Here is a 23,926-nt window from a genome sequence, read left to right as displayed (position 1 = left end):
CTTGAATATGTTTTGAAGTTGATTGGGGTTGTTTATCCACCATTCGGACTATCCTTCGTTGCAGTCTTTTAGCAATTTTTCTCTTCCGTCCACGTCCAGGGAGATTAGCTACAGTGCCATGTGTTGTGAACTTCTTGATTATGTTGCGCACAGTGGACAAAGGAACATGAAGATCTCTGGAGATGGACTTGTAGTCTTGAGATTGTTGATATTTTTCCACAATTTTTGTTCTCAAGTCCTCAGACAATTCTCTGCTCTTCTTTCTGTTCTCCATGCTTAGTGTGGCACACTCAGACACACATCAGAAAGGTTGAGTCAACTTTTCTCCATTTTAACTGGCTTCAGGTGTGATTGCTATATTGTCAGCACCTGTTTCTTGCCACAGGTGAGTTCAAAAGAGCATCATATGCTTGAAATAAAACGATTTACCCACAATTTTGAAAGGGTGCCAAACATTTTGTCTGGCCCATTTTTGGAGTTCTGTGTGACATGACGTCAGATTTGGCTTTTTTTCTCTGTTTTTTTGTGTTGTTCCAATGCACATAAAGGAAATAAACATGTGTATACCAAAACATTTGTAATTGCAACAATTTTCTGGGAGAAATGGTGCATTTTCTGGGAAAATTCCAGGGGTGCCGATAATTTCGGCCATGACTGTATATAAATAAATGTTGTTGTTGTTGTTGATGTCACAAAACAGCTGATTGAGCTTTCAGGTCTGCTTTGGTTAGCTCCTGACAACATTTCAATGGTGTTAGAGGATTTATTTAAATTTTGTGCGATGAAATGCTCATCCTTTGATGCTTATTTAGTTGAAATCATAATCATGGCACGAACAGTCAAACAGAAAGACCCAACCAAAGAGCCAAAGCCAAGTTTTCATCCTCTCTTTATTTATATGGCATTGGCATGGCACACAGTAGAGTTGATCAGTCCTCAGCAACAGGCGGCGGGGCGAGCTTCAGTCCAAAGTTCTCCTGGTGAATGCTGCCACTGCTCCGAGAAGTGCTGGGGCTCAGGCGAGTGGACTTCTCATAACCACGGGATTGTGAGAGTTCAGTTAAAATGGCCAGCTGTAAAGAGAAAACAAAAGCAAAATCAGTTCACACGTGTCAGTGTTAATAATAACAATAATAATACATTTTATTTATATAGCACATTTCCAAATGCCAGGCCTTTTGAAAAATACCTTGAATAAATCAAATAATTGTAAAGAGGTCTCACACTTACAAATAAGGTTATTGTTATACACAGAAGCACATAGATTATTAAAATGCACATGAAAGAGAAAAGGAGCAACAGTTCAAGGAAAATAATTAATTTAATGAGCTGTATTTCCCAGATTACTTAAGGATACTTCAAACCATTCTTTGCACTACCCATTAACTGTCTGATGAAATAAGGAGTTCCGCTAAATATATTCTTCACCACAAATGTTAAATATGTCAACACAGGTATGCTGTTGTTTTTAATGCCACTACAACCATGGCCACAGCTCTGTGAATGTCACCCCTCAAATGTGTCACTAACTGTCGTGCTCACCCGCCTCTGATGGACTTACAAAAGTTGTACAAAAAGGGACAAACGGAGTAACTGTTAGACTGGCAAGAATGAAAGTTTTTACACAGTTTTAAATCAACAAACAAAATCTGGTTTACTTATAATTATCTTGAAAAAGAATATTAAAGTGTGCTCATTTTTTTTTTATATAAACATTTTAATCAAACCAGAGAGACACAACTGAGAACTTTAAATAGACAAGTATGAAGTGACAGTCCAAGTATAGAATAATCTCAGATGTGTGCTCCTTGATTTGTGGAGTGAGCACAGATCGACTCTGCTGCACAGGAAGATGGCTGCCTCTGTGGAGATGTGTAACACTCAGAGCTTGTTGTTTTACTGTGAGGCACACATCGATTTCGGGATTCCAAGTAGTACATTAGTTATGTTTCATAATATGAGCCACTGAATCCAGTTCAAGTGTGCAAGAACTGGGGCCAATCTTGGCATCATCAGACACAAGTGCTCCTGAAACAAGGCATCAAACCGTGGCATGCTGAGGTCGGGTTAATAGAGCCGCAGGGCTCACTGACCACAACTGAAATAACTCCCAGTGGAAGTTTTCCACACACCGACATACAGTATAGTGGCAGGAAAAAGCATGCAAACAGTTTGGAAATAATTGCATGTATGCTTAAATCTAAGTTACAATAATGAACAAACATAAACTGTTTGAACTAATAGCATACACATTATTGCAGTGTTCTTGTACATATGGAATACATTATTCAAACATTCACAGGTGTAGGCTGGAACATGTTTGTGGACGCCTAGGCTGATAAGCTAAATGGAGTTATCAAACCTGCAGTTCAACCAATGAATCATGACTAGAGGTGTGGTTTAGACATACTTCAACCTATAAGAAGAGGACTCAAACATTTTGAGATTACTACTCTCAAGAAACATTTGTGATGCTAAGCATGTCTTTCAAATAAAAGATCTTAGAAGATCTATGATCAAAAATTGTTTGTTAGAACAAAAGTGTTGCGCATTGCAAGAGGTACACACGTCGTAAATGTAGGAAGGACAGTCCTTGCGTGTGTGTGTGAACTGTTAACATTTGAATGTGATGATTGTATATAGCGCTGATCTGACCTCTCTGTACTATTGTTGCCTCTGCATGTCCTGGAGTACAAAAGAAACAGCAACATGTGGGGACTGGCAAGATTGGGGAAAACAACATGCTGTGTTATGTGAATGAATATGAATAATATGAATAATGTTGCATCCGTGCCACAATGTTTTCCAAAATGTACTATACAGGTCATAAAATGAATAATTCCAAATATCATATATACCTATGTCTCTGTTTTTTCTTTTTTTTGACATCATAGACCATAAGGAGCATACTAATTCAGCATGAGCACTCAATAAAACTGAATAAAAAAAATCAAGTGATGGTGAGATACAAAGAAGGCAGATTCACCAGCGTTTATGTGTCAGCTTTTATCCATCCAGATCAGAGAATGTCCAGTTCCATTGCCTCAAAACACCACTCACATCTACAGTTACTCCCAGTTTCAAATAAAAACTAACAGCGTCAGATCCCTAGGGCGGTAGTATGTATCGTGATCGTGACTGAGAGAAGTAAAAAAAAAAACAAAAAAAAAAAACGGTAACTTTTACAAGTCCTATAAATGTACACCGTCTGTTACAGCTGCAAACCAAATGTATGTGTGTACTGTATACTATTAACAATAAGAGCAGCTCACTACTGAAAACGGCAAATATAGGAGGCAGTGGGGATCGAACCGGGGACTCTTTATTACAAGTCAGCAAATATTACCGCTGCGCCACAGAAGCTGTTGTATCTTCCTTGAAGCTGTTGTGAAAGTGTTTTTTTGATCTTTGGACTTCAGGCTTCACACATTATATAGTTTATGCCAACATTTTATCATTTACTACTAAAATATGAAAAAGTTTCTGTTTTAACAATGTGTTTACACAGATTATTGTAGAAATGGAACACACATGAAATACATTTGTTCCAAATAACAATCTATTATTTCCACTCTAAAACTCCAGAAACTTCACTCCCAAATAATCAATCAAGGCATGAGCTGGGAGAACTTTGTGCACATTCTACGGCGGTGGGGGATGGAATAGCAGGCTGCTTGCTGCTTGTCTTAATTGGCACATTTACAGGACAAAAAACGCTGATGGAGAGGTGCGAACGGATTTAAGGTGGGACGATAATTCTAGTGTTAACTCTCTTGGGCATGGAGTTCACTACAGCTCCACAGGTTGCCACTGGAATCCTCTTCCACTCCTCCATGACGACATCACGGAGCTGGTGGATGTTAGAGACCTTGGGCTCCTCCACATTCCGTTTGAGGATGCTCCACAGATGATCAATAAGGTTGAGGTCTGGAGACATGCTTGGCCAGTCCAGCACCTTTACCCTCAGTTTCTTTAGCAAGGCAGTGGTCGTCTTGGAGGTGTGTTTGGGGTCGTTATCATGTTGGAATATTGCCCTGCGGCCCGGTTTCTGAAGGGAGGGGATCATGCTCTGCTTCAGTATGTCATAGTACATATTGGCATTCATGGTTCCCTCAATGAACTGTAGCTCCCCAGTGCCGGCAGCACTCATGCCACCCCAAACCATGACACTCCCACCACCATGCTTGACGGTAGGCAAGATACACTTGTGTTTGTACTCCTCACCTGGTTGCCGCCATACATGCTTGACACCATCTGAACCAAGTAAGTTTATCTTGGTCTCATCAGACCACAAGACATGTTTCCAGTAATCCATGTCCTTAGTCTGCTTGTCTTCAGCAAACTGTTTGCAAGCTTTCTAGTGCATCATCTTTAGAAGAGGCTTCCTTCTGGGACAACAGCCATGCAGACCAATTTGATGCAGTGTGCAGCGTATGGTCTGAGCGCTGACAGGCTGACCCCCCACCCCTTCAACCTCTGCAGCAATGCTGGCAGCACTCATACGTCTATTTTCAAAAGACAACCTCTGGATATGATGCTAAGCACGTGCACTCAACTTCTTTGGTCGACCATGGCGAGGCCTGTTTTATGTGGAACCTGTCCTGTTAAACCACTGTATGGTCTTGGCTACTGTGCTGCAGCTCAGTTTCAGGGTGTTGGCAATCTTCTTATAGCCTAGGCCATCTTTATGTAGAGCAACAATTCTTTTTTTCAGATCCTCAGAGAGTTCTTTGCCATGAGGTGCCATGTTGAACTTCCAGTGACCAGTATGAGAGAGTGTGAGAGCGAGAACACCAAATTTAACACATCTGCTCCCCATTCACACCTGAGACCTTGTAACACTAATGAGTCACATGACACCGGGGAGGAAAAATAGCTAATTGGGCACAATTTTGACATTTTTCACTTAGGGGTGTACTCACTTTTGTTGCCAGTGGTTTAGACATTAATGGCTGTGTGTTGAGTTATTTTGAGGGGACAGCAAATTTACACTGTTATACAAGCTGTACACTGACTACTTTACATTGTATCAAAGTGTCATATCTTCAGTGTTGTCCCATGAAAACATAAAATAAAATGTTTACAAAAATGTGAGGGGTGTACTGACTTTTGTGAGATACTGTGTGTGTGTGTATATATATATATATATATATATATATATATATATATATATATATATATATAAAACATTGCTGCATGATGTTTGCCATCCTCACACTACACGGTGCCACTGGAAAAATGCATTGTAGACTGATGAAACAAAGGTTGAATTGTATAGGAAGAATATGCAGAGAAGGTATGGTGTAAAAGGGGAACCATATACTGTACCATTAGATAGATAGATAGATAGATAGATAGATAGATAGATAGATAGATAGATAGATAGATAGATAGATAGATAGATAGATAGATAGATAGATAGATACTTTATTAATCCAAAGGGGAAATTCACAATTATGAAAACATCATCCCAACAGTGACATACAATGGGAAGATCATCATAATGTAGGGCTGATTTTCCTCTTACTGATGACAAGCTGTCCAGGTATCAAGTTTATCAAGGTTTCCTACAGAATAATGTCACCGAGTGGCTGTCCACCAAACTATTCTGATCCCAAACATCAAAATAAATTTACTACCGAATGGCTTAAGAAAAAGAAAATTTGCCTTTTGGAATGGCACAGTCAATCCCAAACCTTAACCCAATCGAGATGCTGTGGAATTACATCAAGAGAGCCATTTGTACCAGACTTGCTAAGAGTAAGAGTGACCTGAAGAAGTTCTACAGGAAAGAATGGTCCCAAATTTCTCCTGAATGTTGTGCAATGCTGATGCACAGCTATGCTTGTTAGAGGGTATTGCTGCCAAAGGAGATTTGACCAGTTAATTAATCCAAAGGTTCACTTAATTTTTCAACAGCACATTTTTTTTAATAAAGACATGAAGATTAGAATTGTTTTAGGTTATTAGTGTAGGCATACTGCGAGTTGGTCTGTACTTCTGACTTAGATGAAGGTCAGAGCATATTTTACAATCAACTAATGTAGAAAATGAGGCAATTCCGAAGTGTTCACATACATTTTCTTGCTACAGTATGCCAGTCTATATAACAATACGGGGTACAAGTGCTCCATAAAACTAAGAGAAAAAGTGAAGATGACCATTTGTGATCATCTGAGCTAGTTTTACCTGAGCTTTCATCCAGAGAAGTTTACCTGTTCTGATTGGTGTCTTCATGGTGTTGAATTTTATTATGTTTATCAATATGAATCCCTCATGCACTGGACTTTGAGGGCTTTTAATTCTCTCTGCAGTATATAATATTTATTTAATACTTCTGAAATGTTGCTATAACGCATGTCTGCTGCTATACATTTACTAGAAATTAAAATTTTTTGTTTTTAAAGTGACTTGGCTAGCTTTGTTATTGCATAGATAAGCAACGTAATTCATGAGAATAATTACTGAAACTCAGTTTGTGGTCTCTGGACAGAAGTCTCATGAAATCCTCCCTTTTAACAGCCACTACTAGATCACAGCTAATTTTTTTGGTCAACAAATACCATGTACCCTACTTTGATTACTGTTTCAAATACATTCAAGTGTGACATAAGGGGAATGGACATGGGAGGGGGAACACAAATTCTTTATTTTGACAACTCGAAACGCACAGGTTTATTCAGATTTACAGTCTGAAGTCCACTGAAGTGCTATAATAAAAGAACTTCATTCTTCCACAATGGTTAAGTTTAGTAAACTGACTAGACAATAAATATTAAAATGTTAGGCAGGGTGGCACAGTGCTTAGAGCTGTTGTGTCACAGCTCTGTCAAGAGTTTGTGTGGCCTTTCTTTAGTGACTCTAAATTAACCCATATGGGCAGTTCATGCTTTGTAGCTAATTCTGCAAGGATGGGCCCTGTGATGCTGAGAGGTGGATGAAGTGGGTTTGAAAATAGACACATTAATGGATGGAAAGGGACTGTTGGGTAATCTGAATAGCAGTCAGACTGAAATGAGATGTTCAAAGATGCTTTAAAAATTCCAGTATTTTTCCAAAACTCAAACTCCATTGATTATGCAAAGTATTATGAGCCACAGCCATACAAAGAAGTGGTCAGGTGGCTTATTTAATGGCCCTACCTAGAAACTGAATGACCCAAGTTCAGGTCACCTTTTCATCTTGTCTTTTTACTAAATAAAGTGTGGGAAAAATGTTTATAAAAAAATAGTGAACAAACAGATGAACCTGCGATTACTATTCACTAAATAATGTCTGACCGTGGTCAAAAGGACTAGCAGCTCTCTAGGAATGGTGACCCCCATTGTGCCTTGCTGTGTGTCCTCCTAGGAGCTGAGCTCTTACTGCATACTCTCTCTGACTGGTGTGGCAATTTAATATACAACTGACAAAAATGTTCTTTTACTTTTTTGATGGGCATATGCTTCATTTCAATTTAAAGTGTTTTAATCATACCAGCAAAATACCAGATGGTTAATTTTAATGAAGGGCATTTAAATATTTTTGGCAGATCTCACTGGCTGTTCTACAGTATTTTCTCCAGACTGCATTACAGGTTTATACAGAAGGTTATTGCAGCCGCTCAAAAATATTTTTACATTGTTATTTCACAAAATCATTGTATTATTTTACAAAAGTATTGTGTTATTTCTTAAAGATATTGCTTGCCACCACCAGTAATATCATATACAGTGCATCCGGAAAGTATTCACAGTGCATCACTTTTTCCACATTTTGTTATGTTACAGCCTTATTCCAAAATGGATTAAATTCATTTTTTTTCTCAGAATTCTACACACAACACCCCATAATGACAACGTGAAAAAAGTTTAATTGAGGTTTTTGCAAATTTATTAAAAATAAAAAAATTGAGAAAGTACATGTACATAAGTATTCACAGCCTTTGCCATGAAGCTCAAAATTGAGCTGAGGTGCATCCTGTTTCCCCTGATCATCCTTGAGATGTTTCTGCAGCTTAATTGGAGTCCACCTGTGGTAAATTCAGTTGATTGGACATGATTTGGAAAGGCACACACCTGTCTATATAAGGTCACACAGTTGACAGTTCATGTCAGAGCACAAACCAAGCATGAAGTCAAAGGAATTGTCTGTAGACCTCCGAGACAGGATTGTCTCGAGGCACAAATCTGGGGAAGGTTACAGAAAAATTTCTGCTGCTTTGAAGGTCCCAATGAGCACAGTGGCCTCCATCATCCGTAAGTGGAAGAAGTTCAAAACCAACAGGACTCTTCCTAGAGCTGGCCGGCCATCTAAACTGAGCGATCGGAGGAGAAGGGCCTTAGTCAGGGAGGTGACCAAGAACCCAATGGTCACTCTGTCAGAGCTCCAGAGGTCCTCTGTGGAGACAGGAGAACCTTGCAGAAGGACAACCATCTCTGCAGCATTCCACCAATCAGACCTGTATGGTAGAGTGGCCAGACGGAAGCCATTCCTTAGTAAAAGGCACATGGCAGACCGCCTGGAGTTTGCCAAAAGGCACCTGAAGGACTCTCAGACCATGAGAAAGAAAATTCTCTGGTCTGATGAGACAAAGATTGAACTCTTTGGTGTGAATGCCAGGCGTCACGTTTGGAGGAAACCAGGCACCGCTCATCACCAGGCCAATACCATCCCTACAGTGAAGCATGGTGGTGGCAGCATCATGCTGTGGGGATGTTTTTCAGTGGCAGGAACTGGGAGACTAGTCAGGATAAAGGGAAAGATGACTGCAGCAATGTACAGAGACATCCTGGATGAAAACCTGTTCCAGAGCGCTTTTGACCTCCGACTGGGGCGACAGTTCATCTTTCAGCAGGACAACGACCCGAAGCACACGGCCAAGATATCAAAGGAGTGGCTTCAGGACAACTCTGTGAATGTCCTTGAGTGGCCACCCAGAGCCCAGACTTGAATCCGATTGAACATCTCTGGAGAGATCTTAAAATGGCTGTGCACCGATGCTTCCCATCTAACCTGATGGAGCTTGAGAGGTGCTGCAAAGAGGAATGGGAGAAACTGGCCAAGGATAGGTCAAGCTAGTGGCATCATATTCAAAAAGACTTGAGGCTGTAATTGCTGCCAAAGGTGCATCGACAAAGTATTGAGCAAACGCTGTGAATACTTATGTACATGCGATTTCTCAGTTTTTTCATTTTTAATAAATTTGCAAAAACCTCAAGTAAACTTTTTTTCACGTTGTCATTATGGGGTGATGTGTGTAGAATTCTGAGGAAAAAAATGAATTTAATCCATTTTGGAATAAGGCTGTAACATAACAAAATGTGGAAAAAGTGATGCGCTGTGAATACTTTCCGGATGCACTGTATGTGCATACTCTGGTCATGTGGTGACAGAAAGTGAGGGAAGAGGTCAAGCACACGTGCAACTTGTGATCAAGTCACGAGAACTCAACAAAAGTTACTTTAACCTAATTAAAATTAATTATAAACCTGTAAAGTTTAGTAAGCTTAGTGCAGATGTTTTAACACTTGCAGAGAGAGAGCATAGAGATTCAGTGCTGGACACTGTGCCACTGGACCTTACTGTTTCAAAATGGCATGTATATCAAGTAGCTGGATTAAAACTAGAGTGATACTTTATTTCTAGGTTACTGGATTTCAGGCAGCACACCCTTTTCTGATTGAGTGTGTGGTTGTGCCCTGCAAAGGAATGGCTTACCATCCATCACATTTGCTCCTTGCCTGCTACAATCGTCCCTAACTCCCTGTGACCCCAAACTGGGCAGATTGAATCCTCCTTCACCTCCCACACCAGCATGTGCCAGATTAAATATATCTAGAACATCTGTTCAGATCTTGGCACTTGATTGCACATAATGCATGTATTTTATCTCTTCTTCAGTTCCTGTTACGAGACGACCACAGCATGTATATGTACGATGACACTGACAGTAGCAGACAGTATCTTTCTGAAATAACATAATACTAATTATAGAGATAACACACAATACTTTTGTAAAAATAATCCATTAAAATTTTTTAAAATTGTAGCAAGAAGATACTGTCGTTTTACAGTATTTGTGTTCCTTGACATACCTTGTTCACTTGATATTTTCCCCTTGTTAACAAAGGTCATTTTCACAATTTCTTATACGTAATGTTGTTAGTGTGCTTATAGTAACGCTGTGCACATACATAAGAAAAGTGGTGGATTAGCTTGGGAATTTCGCACAGAACAGATGTAGGTTATATAATTTTCTTGCTATGATGTCAAGCAGTCTTTTCCTGTTTTGTAAATCAAGCTCGATGAAAGGGTTCAGCTTTACAGAGATACGTGAAATGCAATCTGAAATTTGCTGATTACTGAGTGTTCAACACCTGATTTCAGGCAATCACCAGCCGGCCTGTCTGTCGTAAAAGTGAAGTGCGTCTCTCCTCATATTAGGACTGCCTTTTTTGAAGATAAGAACATCCCAACCAATGAATCTGGGTTAAAGGCACAAAAGCCTCAGAAATTCAGGAATGAAATCACAGAATACAAGAAAGACATAAAACTATGCAAGAGTTTGGATAGTACAGGAATACGTCCCAGACTCTGACCTTATTAGAATACTTACACCTTAATTAGAAAGAAACCAGGTGGGTCCTGGAGGTCATTATTCTGAAGCTATCAGTTCCTTTACAAGTTATGAGGTGCTAAATCCATACTAGATGCCAGGCTATCCTAGGCACACACATGGTGACACCATTTAAATGCACTCAGGCTGTTCCAGTTTAGAGGTGCTATGGGTATTGATAGCCACTGTATCATTATGGTATTTGTGAGACTTACCAAGTCCGTCTACTAGGCTGGACTACTACTATCCTGCACCTTGCGATTAACACACCCACAATGATTCAATTTACTTAATTATGTTTACGTGATGCCCCACTGACAGTCGCTTTGTAATATTCCACATAGGATTCCTTCTACATAAGTACTTAAGAGTGAATGCCTCAAGCCTGTCGCTTCTCTATCACCAGCACTAACAAACATATGAGTGTCCTCATGACACACAAAGGCTAAACACTATTTTGGTAATATGCCAATTACCAACCACCGTTTTACTTCTACCACACTTATTCTTTAAATTGAGGTGCAACCCCTCAGCCTTGATAACCCTGTGGGCAAGAAAACATAAATCTTCACACACCAGGTGTCTTAATATTTACCTTCAATCACTCAAGATATAAAGACAAAGTTTAGAAATATAAAAGCAATGTGGCATTTATTAAAGTATAATAATAGCAATAGAAGAAAAGTATAATAGAAAATAAAATAGCGAAAATCTGGATATAGTGTTAGGAAAGCTTACTGAAAATCAGCATTGTCAAGGGTGGATACTGTCATGGATGGCTTTTTAATTTAGCATTGTTTCTTTAGTCCTTCAGACGGTTATTATTTATATTGAAAATCCATGTGGTGTGGGGGCTCTGGGACATATAACATTACACACATTTGATTGGCTAGCTGTCCTTCTTGAAGGATGGCTCTGCTCAAAGTCTTTGATCCTTTACGCACATCTGTACTGTTTTCCGTTCCCAAGTTACAAACTACCAGAAACAGCTTTTGACCCTGTGGCATTTATACTATTTTCAGTTCCTGCTACCATTACAGATGTAAACCGATTGAAACAGGTGCATTAAAGTTATAAACTACTGGTGCAATACAGGAAGAATGTATAAGAGAGAATCAGTTTCAATGTTAAAGTAATTCAACTACAGGATTAATTAAGAGCCCTGTAAATTTGGTTCATCCTGGTTTGTGTGAGCAAAATTAAAACTTAATGTAAGCAGTCTGTAATTTCAATATATGTCAGTTTTACACACCAGAATGGCCACATCACTGGATTGTGGGAAAGAGCTGCAAGTACCAGGTAGAAAGCCAAACAGTGACTGGACAGGGCGCTATTCCATTGCAGAGCCTACTCACACAGGACCAGTTTGGAGTCGCAAATAAATCTAACTTGCATATTTTTGGGGATGTGGGAAGAAATTTGAAGAGCTGAAGGAAAAGCCAAGGGAGAACATGGATAACATCTGGGCGCAGGACAAGAACAAAACACATGTAAACAGTGGACTTTCTGTTGCTACGTTCAGGTCAGATGGCCTACTTGTTTATATCACTAACCACTGTAGATGCAGTTGAGACAACCATAAAAATCATAGTATATTCCCTTGGCAGTAAGAGTTTTTTGAGGCCAAAAACTTCAAATTAAGGCCAAGAGATATGCAGGTGGACAGGAAGCCATGGTGCGTGTGATTTTAATCTGAGACCAAAGAGGCCAACAACAGTATACTGTAGCAAGTGTCCCTTACCCTTTACACTTGTTGGCAAGTAAAGCCAGTTCTTAATAACATTTAATCAAACCAGAAAAATACTTTTCAGAATGCAGATAGTCAGGGATTTGCCCATTCATCCATTAAATAACTCATTTAATGTTACTGCTAAGTTTTTTTTTTTTTTTTTCCCTCACAGTGAATTCCCCAAAACCAGCATTGGAAACTGTAATATGTATTTGTTTCTATGTCATTTATTTCTTTCATTTTAGGCAAAGTGAGCAAATACAGGGTGAGGTACGCTGGGATTGCCTCCTCAGCTATTTCAGCTATATTACCAGTTATTCAGATTTTATGACAATGGCAGCTTTTGACTTCTTCTGCAGGGGTTTATTGAGTATAATTAATCATAACGAATATTATTCTATTTAATTTCCTTTAAAACATACATTTCTTCTTCCCTGCCTGGTCATTTAGACATGCCTTCACACATTAACTGGTACATGCTGCCCGTGAAGCATTGCAGGATATCCCTGCACCCTCTGCTTCTACAGCTCAATCCCTGTGCCACGGTGGGCGTTGGTGGCATTTCATGCTGAGTGAGAATCCTGTTCTGAAAGCACATTTGGGTAGCAGAAGCTGAAGTGTGAGTGGAAATGTAGAGGAGCAGGAAGTTAACAGAATATACTTCATCCAATCTGAAAATGTTCAAATGTAAGCCAGAGATATTGAAAGACAAAATACAGGTGGAAACCAAGTCAACTAGTGATGTTGATGACAGCCCCATCACATTCCTGTGCTTTAGTTAGCACAGATGATCAATAGCCTTTTGGGGTTCTGTGTGAAATGAGATCAGATTTTTTTTCCACAAGTTTTTGTGATCTTCCAATATTAATGAATGACTTACATAAGTTAACACCATTCATTTTGTGGAAGAATTGGTGAATTGTCTTAAGAAACTACAGCAGTTACAATATTTTTGGCTACAATTGTAACTGACATCGGTGAAGTAAATTTTCGTTATAAATCCTTGCTTGGCCCTTGTGGCTGCTCAGAGTGTGAAAGAAAGAAAATCTCCATGTTAGTGATTACTGTGTTTAACTGGTTTGTACATGCCTTACTATGCTTTGCTACATACAAATGACGTTATTTCACATTCATATGTAGGTTTTGTGCAGACGAAGACATTGTGTTGTTACAATTCTTCATATTCTTTAAGCAATTTAAAAGGGCATTACATATAAATACTACTACATCACCAACCAAGCAAGCAAAATGGCCTACATAGTCCCCCCCATTTTCAAACTATATATTCTTATTAGATATGCCACAATACAACCATCTGTATTTGTGTTGCTAAACACAGGATCTTCAAGATGATCACCCTTTTAACCAATCATGTCTGTGTATTACTTCCTTAATTGATATCCATGAGTTATGTGTTAGTACAACAGTAGTCAGCTAACATGAATCAGAAATACAATGTATCAATAACTCATAATCTCAGAGGCTTTGTGTTGAGAAGTTTGAGTATGTTTACACCCCTAATGCTGATGAAAAACTTACATCAACTTATCAAGTGTTTTTTTAATTAAAAAAATATTAAATTGAACTTTACTGCAGAAAAACCACCACCCTTGATATTAATGCCAAAAAAGGATGTTTTTTTTTAAAGAAATAAAATCACATATTAGTTAGAGGCATATTGTAAGTTCTGAGAAATCAGTTAAACACAATACGATACTAAAAATAAACCATTACATTTGCATGTAAATTTCAGTTTTAAAACAGTATACATTAAGTGTAAATGACCATTGCCATCACTATCCACAAAGAAAATGTGTCCTCCTCACGTGTACACATTTGTGTGTCATGGAAGGCACCGTTTTCTTTGCAGACTTGTGTAGTGTTTCCCAGTTTAATACTCACTACAGTAAATATTAGACATTTTCATGAAACACTGAATGTACAAAACAGTTTTCTGTCAGATACAATATTGCCACTATTGAAACTTTTTTCCTGATATGTCTTGAGTTGATACAGAATGTGTTCTGCCCTGTTGAGGCCAAATTCATTTGACTGGGCCATTTTAGAACATATCCAATAGTCTGCTGAATTTGTGGATATCAAAGCCATTACTCCAGAGACACTCTATAATTAGCAGAGTGCTGTTAACAATAAAAAAAAAGGCTAAATGTGCTGTTAAAGCTGACAGTCCATTATTAGTTGAGCACTGCAGTATCAGTCAATATGTGCTCAATCTGTCATTACACTTGTTTAAATGTCTAACAGCAAGCAAACTGTGTATGTTTTGAATTATTAAGGTAGCATGAGGAGCCTGGCACATCTTTTCAAGAGCAATCACATTATAAATATCATACAACAACTGAAGATGATCTGATCTGATATTTATGGATGTGCAAGTCAGGTGTGATGGTGCAAAATCTAAACAACATGGACGGTTTTAATGGGGTGGGGATTATAGACCGTGAAGATGAATCACATATTTTGCCTGTATAAATCTATACTTATCCACTGATTTAATAAAAAAAAAAAAAAAAAAAAAAACAACTGGCATTTATTTTTATTTATTCTTCTTATTTTTATTCTTTGATCCAGCCCCCTAAAAAAATATACAAGTACATTTTCAAACAAAGAAAGGTTCTAAATATCTTGATTGGCAGTTAGAAAAGGGTGATCTACAAGCAGTAGGATTATTATTGTCATAACTATGGATGACTGAGCACATAGCTGATGTAATACAGATGTGATCTGCAGACTACCATTATAGTAATCTTGGCAGAGAGACTGGGGGTGCTGTGTTTTGTGAGAGGTGCGTGCACCACCTGTTCCACTGTGCATTCAAAGCACATATCTGACAGGAAAAGAACTCAGCAGCAGGTGCTAACAATGACCAGCTGTTTTATGTTCTGATGATAGAAGTGAACCAAAAACATTTCATTTAGATGGCCCTGTTGGCACCACAAAATTCTCTCTCTACCAGTTCTCAAAACAGAAACTTAAGGCAAGTGGAAAAAATGTCATTATTGTGGCTCCAGCTCTTATCTGGTTGGAAACCACCCTCCATTTTTAAAATTCCATTGAATTTTTATGACATTTGTACATCAAACATAAACCCAACATTACAACAACACAAAATGCTCCAAGATACCAATGTAATTAGTGATGAGGCTTTGACGCTCTCAAGACTAAGTTTGACGATTGTGGGTACAATTTGCCGGCAAAGTTGTTATACTCAGTAGTGACAAGCCTTAACTGTTCTCCGCTATAAAAATAAAACCGCCATTAGTGAAATACTTATAATCTTCTTGGTATCACTTTATCAGGTTGCAATTGATTACATACATGAAAGCTGTCCCTGAACAACTACAGTTTGTCCAGTTTTTGCTTCAACTGGGAAGTGGTGCACTTAGCACTACTACTGAAAATAATGACAGTGCTGTGCTTGTTCTTGACAAATGCAGCTCAGTAAAATAAACAGCACTGGTGTTCCGAGATAGGCGATGGCTCCATGTGTGACAATAAAACTGAATGGTTAGGCTACTAGTACTGTAAACTCAAATGAGCCTCACCAAAATGAAGACATTTTTATTCAACCAATGAGCTGCACATCTTTAACATACCGCAGTACCTACTGAGGCAGACTTGGAAAACTGAATGAGTGCCATTTCTTTACTGATCCCTATTGCTCTAGCAGAGGACCACCTAAGCCTGTTCAGGTAATATCACATGCACAGGGGGAGCAATATTCATTTACTATGTTCTGTGTACCTATGTACGTATACAAGAAACATGTACAGCAGTAATTTACCTCCTTGCCTTTATTTAAGCCCATAAGGCACTCCAAAACAACCCACTTAACCCTGGTTACTGGCTACTCTCTCGTTTGTAGTAACATATTTCAGAAAGATTGCTGGAAAGGTTTGTGGAGTGGCGACTACACTACATCACTGCTATGAGATGTCAGGCTGGGACCACGACAGTGCTGCAATCTCTCTTTCAACCACTAAATCAATTATTGTCATTAAAAAAGAACAAAATAAATGCATTCTGTTAACAGAGCAACCTGAAAACGATGAGACATACTATGATTTGCTATGTGAGGCTTTATTTATTATTTTATTTTTATTTAAAGAAAAAGGAATCCATCAAAATTGTAAATCAATATATATGTCAATAAATACTTTGACCCTCATCTTGCATACACTCCAGTGTGAAACTTGTGCTCTTCCAGCCCTGAAGATGGAGGTCTCAGGGCAAGAAATGTAGTAGTGATAAACAGGGAAAAAGGGCCTAATCCACTGGTCTCCTAAAACCTTGGGAATCCTGTGGGTAGCACATTCAGGAACGGGTGTGAAGTTGTTTTAAATTAGAGTACAGTAGTAATACTAGTAATAGTAGGGTTAACATTAATATTGTCATATATACCCTGTATAGTGAAATTCTTACTTGCATGTCTAACCAAGCACCATAATAAGCAAGAATAAAAGTACACTGTTTGAAAAAGAAGGTACAGGCACCTAAGAGACTTCCACAAAGTTCAGGCTCTGAATGCAGTTGGCCTGAAGGCATTGCAAAGAGCAGGTGTAAAGTAAGATGTTGCTGCTGGCAACCAATGCCATAGATCTGCAGCTTTCTCTAGGTTTGACACTACAGTGATCCCTCGCTATATCGCGCTTCGCCTTTCGCGGCTTCACTCTATCGCGGATTTTATATGTAAGCATATTTAAATATATATCGCGGATTTTTTGCTGGTTCGCGGATTTCTGAGGACAATGGGTCTTTTAATTTCTGGTACATGCTTCCTCAATTGGTTTGCCCAGTTGATTTCATACAAGGGACGCTATTGGCAGATGGCTGAGAAGCTACCCAACTTACTTTTCTCTCTCTCTCTCTTGCGCTGACTTTCTCTGATCCTGACGTAGGGGGTGTGAGCAGGGGGGCTGTTCGCACACCTAGAGGATACGGACGCTCGTCTAAAAATGCTGAAAGATTATCTTCACGTTGCTATCTTCTGTGGAGCTGCTTCCTGAAGCGACATGCTGCACGGTGCTTCGCATACTTAAAAGCTCGAAGGGCACGTATTGATTTTTGACTGTTTGTTTTTCTATGTGTCTCTCTCTCTCTCTCCCTGCTCCTGACGGAGGGGGTGTGAGCTGCCGCCTTCAACAACTTTAAAAGCCAAACAACCCTATTGATTTGTTTGCTTTCCTCTGTCTTTCTGACAGTCTGTGCTCCTGACGCCCACTCCTTTGAAGAGGAAGATATGTTTGCATTCTTCTAATTATGAGACAGAACTGTCATCTCTGTCTTGTCATGGAGCACAGTTTAAACTTTTGAAAAAGAGACAAATGTTTGTTTGCAGTGTTTGAATAACGTTCCTGTCTCTCTACAACCTCCTGTGTTTCTGCGCAAATCTGTGACCCAAGCATGACAATATAAAAATAACCATATAAACATATGGTTTCTACTTCGCGGATTTTCTTATTTCGCGGGTGGCTCTGGAACGCAACCCCCGCGATGGAGGAGGGATTACTGTATTGTAGGTATTATCCATATTCCAACAGTCTGCAACTGTTATTAAACTGTGGCTAGTCAAATAAAGGAATGTCAGAAGAAATACTCATTTATCTAACAAAATAAAGTTTTAAATCATTACACTGTAATGGCCTGCAAAAATTCCTGCCAGTTTCTTGCTTGTAGAAGATGATACTGACTTTTCAATAAACAGTGGAATGTTTGTTGACTTTTCAATGATAGCATTTTAATTCACACAACCAGAAGTCAAATCTAACACTAGGATAACACCAGTTTACTTATTTTTTCTGTACTCCAAAGAAGTCCTAAAAATATGTGCTTACATTATTAATACAGATAAAAGGTTCAAACTGCTGTAGTGCCACAAATAATTTCATTTAGAAACTTTGTCTATTTATTCTTACACCCTAAAGAAAGAAATGTGAATTTACTTGCTTGGAAAGAAATGTGTTTCAGCTTGGATGAACCTCTCATCATGTGCTCATCATGTTGTCAGAAAACATAACTGCTTACACAGGAGTTCTGCATTGTATTATATACCCCATACGGCCTTGCCTTCAGCCTTGCCTCAAATCTTTACAATTCCTACTTATGTTGGAAAAAGTAACTAAGTGGGGCAGAAGGGTGAGAAGGTGGTGGACACAAGGTTCATTCAAGGACAAAGAAGCACATTTAGACCTAAGAAAGTCCACCTCTTATTCTATTTTGTGTTTTTTGTAACTTTTAAGATTATGCTTCAAATGTCATGATTTGCACAGAACCCCAAAGTGTCCACTTTCCCAGTGGTGATGCAAGTACTACCGACACAGTGTAGAGCAGCAGCAGCCCTGTCAAGTTCTGACTTTTAAATGTGGCTTCTGCCATCAGATGTAAGTAGAGTCAGATATTTCTTCTGGTTTCAGATAATGGAAGAAATAATTACATGTAGCATCATGCAATCAAATATTTTTAAAAGCATAAATATGTTAGCATAAAAATTTTTAAGCACCTGGAAATGGGGGACTTATGCAGAAAAATAACTCGTTCCTAAACAGCTCACACAGTATTTTTGGTAAACTCCCTATTAATTAAAGCTGAAAGTCTACACTTCAATCATATAATGGTTGCTTTATTTAAAATCCATTGTAGTGGTGTACAGAGCCAAAATTCTGAAAATAATGTCATTGTCCTGTCCAAATATATATGGCAATATATGTATACAGTATAAAAACAAAGGATATACAAAAGCTTTGTGCATTGTATTGGTGATATACTGGTTAAGCATTTGAATGACACTCACTTTCAAAAAAAACCAAAAAAATCAAAAAACAAAACAAATGATAGGATGAAGGAACTAAATGTCATTTATTTAAACAAGTCCATAATTCGACTGCTGGTTAGTGTTATAGAACAGTTTGAGTTTTTAAAGTATTCTGAGTTTACCTTTCCTGTGAATCTTATTCGCTGTGGCATTGAAGTTGACAAAAACCTTTAATCTAACTATTTTGGGACATTTAATAATAATAACAATACTAATAATACATATTATTTATATAGCACCATGCTATATTTACCATGCCCAAAGCCCTTCACAGAATTTCAGTATGAACATTAAGGCATAAACAACATCAGACACAAATAATATGCACATACAGCACAAACTAAAGATAAACAGGAAACACAAATTTTTGGATTTTTATAAGAGACAGTGAATCACAATAAAAATACAAAATACTATAAGAAAGCCCTGAACAAATGGTACAAACATAAATCATCCTGGGTATCTGGACAAAGAGGGCAAATTGAAAGAAGGGTCAGAATGTCAGGGTACGTTAAATGCCTTCCTAGAGTTTTAAGTTGTTTTTTTTGAAAGAATGAATTAAGTTGGTTGATCTCATTAATTTCGAGACATTGTTCTAAAATGTGGCTATGGTAGTGTTGAAGGCTCTGTCACCCACAGAGCACAAGTTAGTTTGAGGCACAATGAGGTTGCCAGAATCAGTGGCCCTTAGTGGGCGGTCAGGAGCATAGTGATGGAGGAGGTTACTGAGTTAATCCTGCTATTAAACTAGGCTATTAACGCATTCCAGGCTGGTAATAGAATTTAACTGTATACTGTATTCTGTAAGAAACAGGGAGCCAGGGAGGACAGAGCAGGGTAGGTCTTATATGCTCATTGTTGTGAGTCTGTACAAGGACTCATGAAGCAGAGTTTTGAACACACTGGACCTGTGATAAAAAAAAAAAATTAGAAGGGGCAGTTTCTGGTAGGGAGTTCCAGTAGTTGATACGGCATGTAATAAAAGCATGGACAAGTCAAAGGAGAGGAAAGAACAAGCATGGGATATGTCACAGAGGTGGAAGACAAGTTTCTTAATGTGACAAATGCGGGTAGTATAAGAAAGGGAGGAATCTTTGCAGAAAAAGATGGTCTGAAGATATTACCACTAAGAATAAATAAAAAGTTTGAGCTTTAGTACCTTTAGTTTAACTTTAAAGTGCTATGTTCTGTCCAGGTTTTAATTTCACTGAGGCATGTTGTGAGCTGAAAAAACTCTGATAAACTTTCATTTTGAACATCCGCATAAATATGATAACCCAGTCCAAAGGAACAAATAATATGGCCAAGGGGAAGCATGTAAATGCAGAAAAGAAGTGGGTCGCAGACAGACCCTTAAGGAACCACTTGTGTGACTGGCAGTGAGCTGGGCCTGCCATTGCCAAGACCAACAGACTCTTGCCTATCAGTTAGATGGGACTTAAACCCCTGGACGGAAGTATCAGAGATTCCCAGAATGTTCTCCATTTTGGACAGTGGAATATCCTATATAAAGATATAGGATGTGTTATGGAGTATACTATTTATCTGAACATTGATCAATGCAAACTATTATTTTTTAACTGTGATTGACAGACAGACAGACAGACAGACATTTTATTCATCCCCTCAGGGAAATTCAAGTTTTGCAGATTATCCTGGCTTCAGCTATACTTGTCAGTCTAGCATAGAGAACTGAGCTGATCATTTACTGTTATAATAAAGGATGTCCATCTTGGAAACATTACAATGGTGATCTCGACTATCATTTAATAGAACATTTTCCTGAAAGTAAACACAAGCAGGCAGAGATAGGATCAACCAACATCCAAAGTAGCAAATACAAAAACATTTGAAAAAAAAAACTGGTGAAGGGTCAAAACACTGAAGACTGGAGAAACAACAAAAGCAACAGTTAAAATTCACAATCAAAACCAAACCAAAGCACAAAATATTTACACGATGTTGTGAATTATGGCGCCATGTGATTTGGACATTTAATCACTTTATCTCCTCCAATTCATTTGTCTTTCTTCAGAAGTGTTGCGACTTGTTGATTCTCCATTTGTTTGGACTATATGTGGGAGCGGATTATTTTATTGCTTTTATATTTATTATTTGTGATTTAAAACAATGTTTCTCAAAATCTTTAACCTCAGTTTTGGTTCCATTAATTGGGTTGTAATTGAAAAAAAAACTAATAATAATTAAAATAAGAATAGTAATAACAGTAGTATTAAGTTGTGGTTTGGTGTGGGCCAGTTCCCTGGTGAATAAACAGAACAATTACAGAATTTTGTATTCATGCTTTTGAGGAGCCCATGAAGGGAGGCCACTACAAACTCTTAGATTTTATTTGAATGTTCCTTTTTCTTCATGATGGTTTATTAAAATTACTAACAAATAGGAAATATCTGCAAAATTTGGCTTTCATGTTAACATTATTTTTTAAGATATCATATTTTAAGCACAATAAATTGTAAGAAAGTCATAAATAGGTGATAAGGGCTAGTGGCATGGGTGAGACAGAGCAAGTGACCACTGTGCATACAGTATGTCGACTGCCTTAAAGCCCTGGGCTAGTTGGCCCACAGAGGGTGATGTTGAGGTCAGTGGGACACTAATAGGAGCCCTTTGTGTTGGTTTGAGTATTTTGTGCTGTTCAGGCCCTTTCTGTGGTTATCTCACTCAACAGATGAAGGCTTCTCATGTTCCTTAACTTTTATTTTATAAAGTACTGTATGTCTGAGAGCACATACACCACCATTAGTTTTGGTAAAGTGACAAGGCATTATATTTTTATGAATTAACATATGCAAGCTTGTTAAATGTCAGCTCTATAAAATAATACATTTTTCAGCCTCTCAGTAAGTAAGATGATACACAGGCTTCTAACAAGCAATCAGACTTTCACTATGTAATAAATAATTAGCTTGTCATCTCAAGTAAGACAGCTGCAGTTTGAAAAGATTTGTTCAAAGGAGGACAACACAGGGAACAGCAATTTAAAAAGAACTTGAGAATGGAAGGCTGATTAGGCACACAGTGCCCTGCGTAATGAGGAGTCTGTGTGCTGTGCTGTGCGGTAAACTGTAGCACTAGAAGGGTCAAAATCCCAGCTGTGCCTACTGCCGAGTAATGCAAGTTGTGAAAAATGTAGAGCAGTGAGATTATTTCACTCAATGACAAAATCATAAAGGGAACAAAAAAAAAATGAAATCTGATTGCTGGTGTTTTCTTGATTTAAAAGAAAATTCATCTAATATTCAGACATGAAGCTGATGACTGGGTTAAAATGCACACTCATAAGCAACAAAAACAACTTTGTCAATAAAATAGATTCCCGACGTTAAGAAAATGTACCTACATTTTTTAAAAATAGCTTACTGTGAAATTACAGCATCTTACTAGTCTAACTTTAGTGGGGAACATTAACTGGAAGCTGCAGATGAAAAGAGATGATAATGTAAAATCAATTGCAGTTTTGACCACATTACGGTGCCTTCTCAAAAGAAGAAAAACTGAACTTGAGGCTTCAACTTACTGGGGTTAATTGACTAAATCTTAACCACCAACTACTTCTATGACACTTATCTGACATTCCAGACAAGAATAATCTGGAACCTCCATAAAACTGATATGTTATCGTTAATTAAATGGTATTTAAATTAAAACACATGTACCAATATGTGAGAAACTGCATGCTTTAATTAGTTTAAAGTATATGCGAATATGTCCTAAGGTTAATAAAATGCCCTTTGCTTGATTGGGCCCAGTGCATATTTCAGATGAGTGTGTATATATAACTATATCAGTGTATATAACACTTGCATTCTCTCTTTGGTGCAATTCCTCTTCTTTATAAATGGATCAAACAATGAGGATGGTATAGATGGATCACACTTCACGAAGGAGGGAGGAAACGATATGTACAATAATTTTCTCAGTTTTACTTTCAATAGATAATGTTTCATTAAAACAAAACTGAGACCTCTCAGCTCCTTAAAACAGCTGCCAGTTTTTGCAATTAATATAAAGAAGGGACATGGTGTCTCCAAATACACATGGCTGCTGTTTAGTGTGTTCCTTGCCAGGGACATGTAAGGCTTTCTCAGAAATGCCAATGTTATAATGCAGATTTGAAAAAAAAAATCTGTTTTCTGGCTAGTTTACAATATTAATTTTCTGCTAATAACCTTAATTCCTACAAAGTTTAGATGAAGGTCTCCAGAATTTCATGTTCACGTTGGTATCAAAGGTTTTGCTTTGATCACTAGAAAAAAAATATGAAACACACGCATGAAGAGTAGCAGTAATACGGTCACGTTTAGAGAACATAGTAAAATTCTTACATAAAAATTGAATTACTTTTAGAGCCACTATACTAGAGAAATATTTCATCTGCAGGTCTTAGAATATTTAAAAGTGCTGCTATGCTAACATAGCACATAATCTACTTGAAATATTGGTTGAAATGCAAAACAGAGATTCTGCCCTAATACTGATAATCCTGTATTGTATTTGCCTCAATAACCAGGTTTCCATCCAAGGAGTTTTTGCGAAAAAATATTTAGCGCTTCAAATTTTTTTACCGATATAGCTGATGGAAATGCTAATTATCGATAAAATGTTGTACATGTCGACATAATATTTTTCCGTTTAACTTTAGCGCATAAATTCCACATCGATACTTCAGATGTCGCACAAACTACATTGGAAACACTTTTTGTCGGAAAAAAGGGCTTTAACGCAAATAAATGTGTCACATTTC

The 23,926-nt window shown here is 38.0% G+C and overlaps 1 protein-coding gene across 1 annotated transcript in view; it reads right to left on the bottom strand.

Moving 5' to 3' along the window:
- Positions 1 to 872: 872 nt before the first annotated feature.
- vps8 (VPS8 subunit of CORVET complex) overlaps positions 873 to 23,926 on the bottom strand; it is an 893,492-nt gene continuing 870,438 nt past the window's right edge. Inside the window, exon 46 of the mRNA XM_051931263.1 lies at positions 873 to 1,073. Within this exon, the coding sequence (XP_051787223.1) occupies positions 930 to 1,073 (144 nt within the window). The 3' untranslated portion in view covers positions 873 to 929. The remainder of the gene's footprint in view (positions 1,074 to 23,926) is intronic.

Source organism: Erpetoichthys calabaricus, chromosome 8 (genome assembly GCF_900747795.2).
Source record: "Erpetoichthys calabaricus chromosome 8, fErpCal1.3, whole genome shotgun sequence".
NCBI classification, from domain to species: domain Eukaryota; kingdom Metazoa; phylum Chordata; class Cladistia; order Polypteriformes; family Polypteridae; genus Erpetoichthys; species Erpetoichthys calabaricus.
This window is presented reverse-complemented; position numbering and strand designations above follow the sequence as displayed.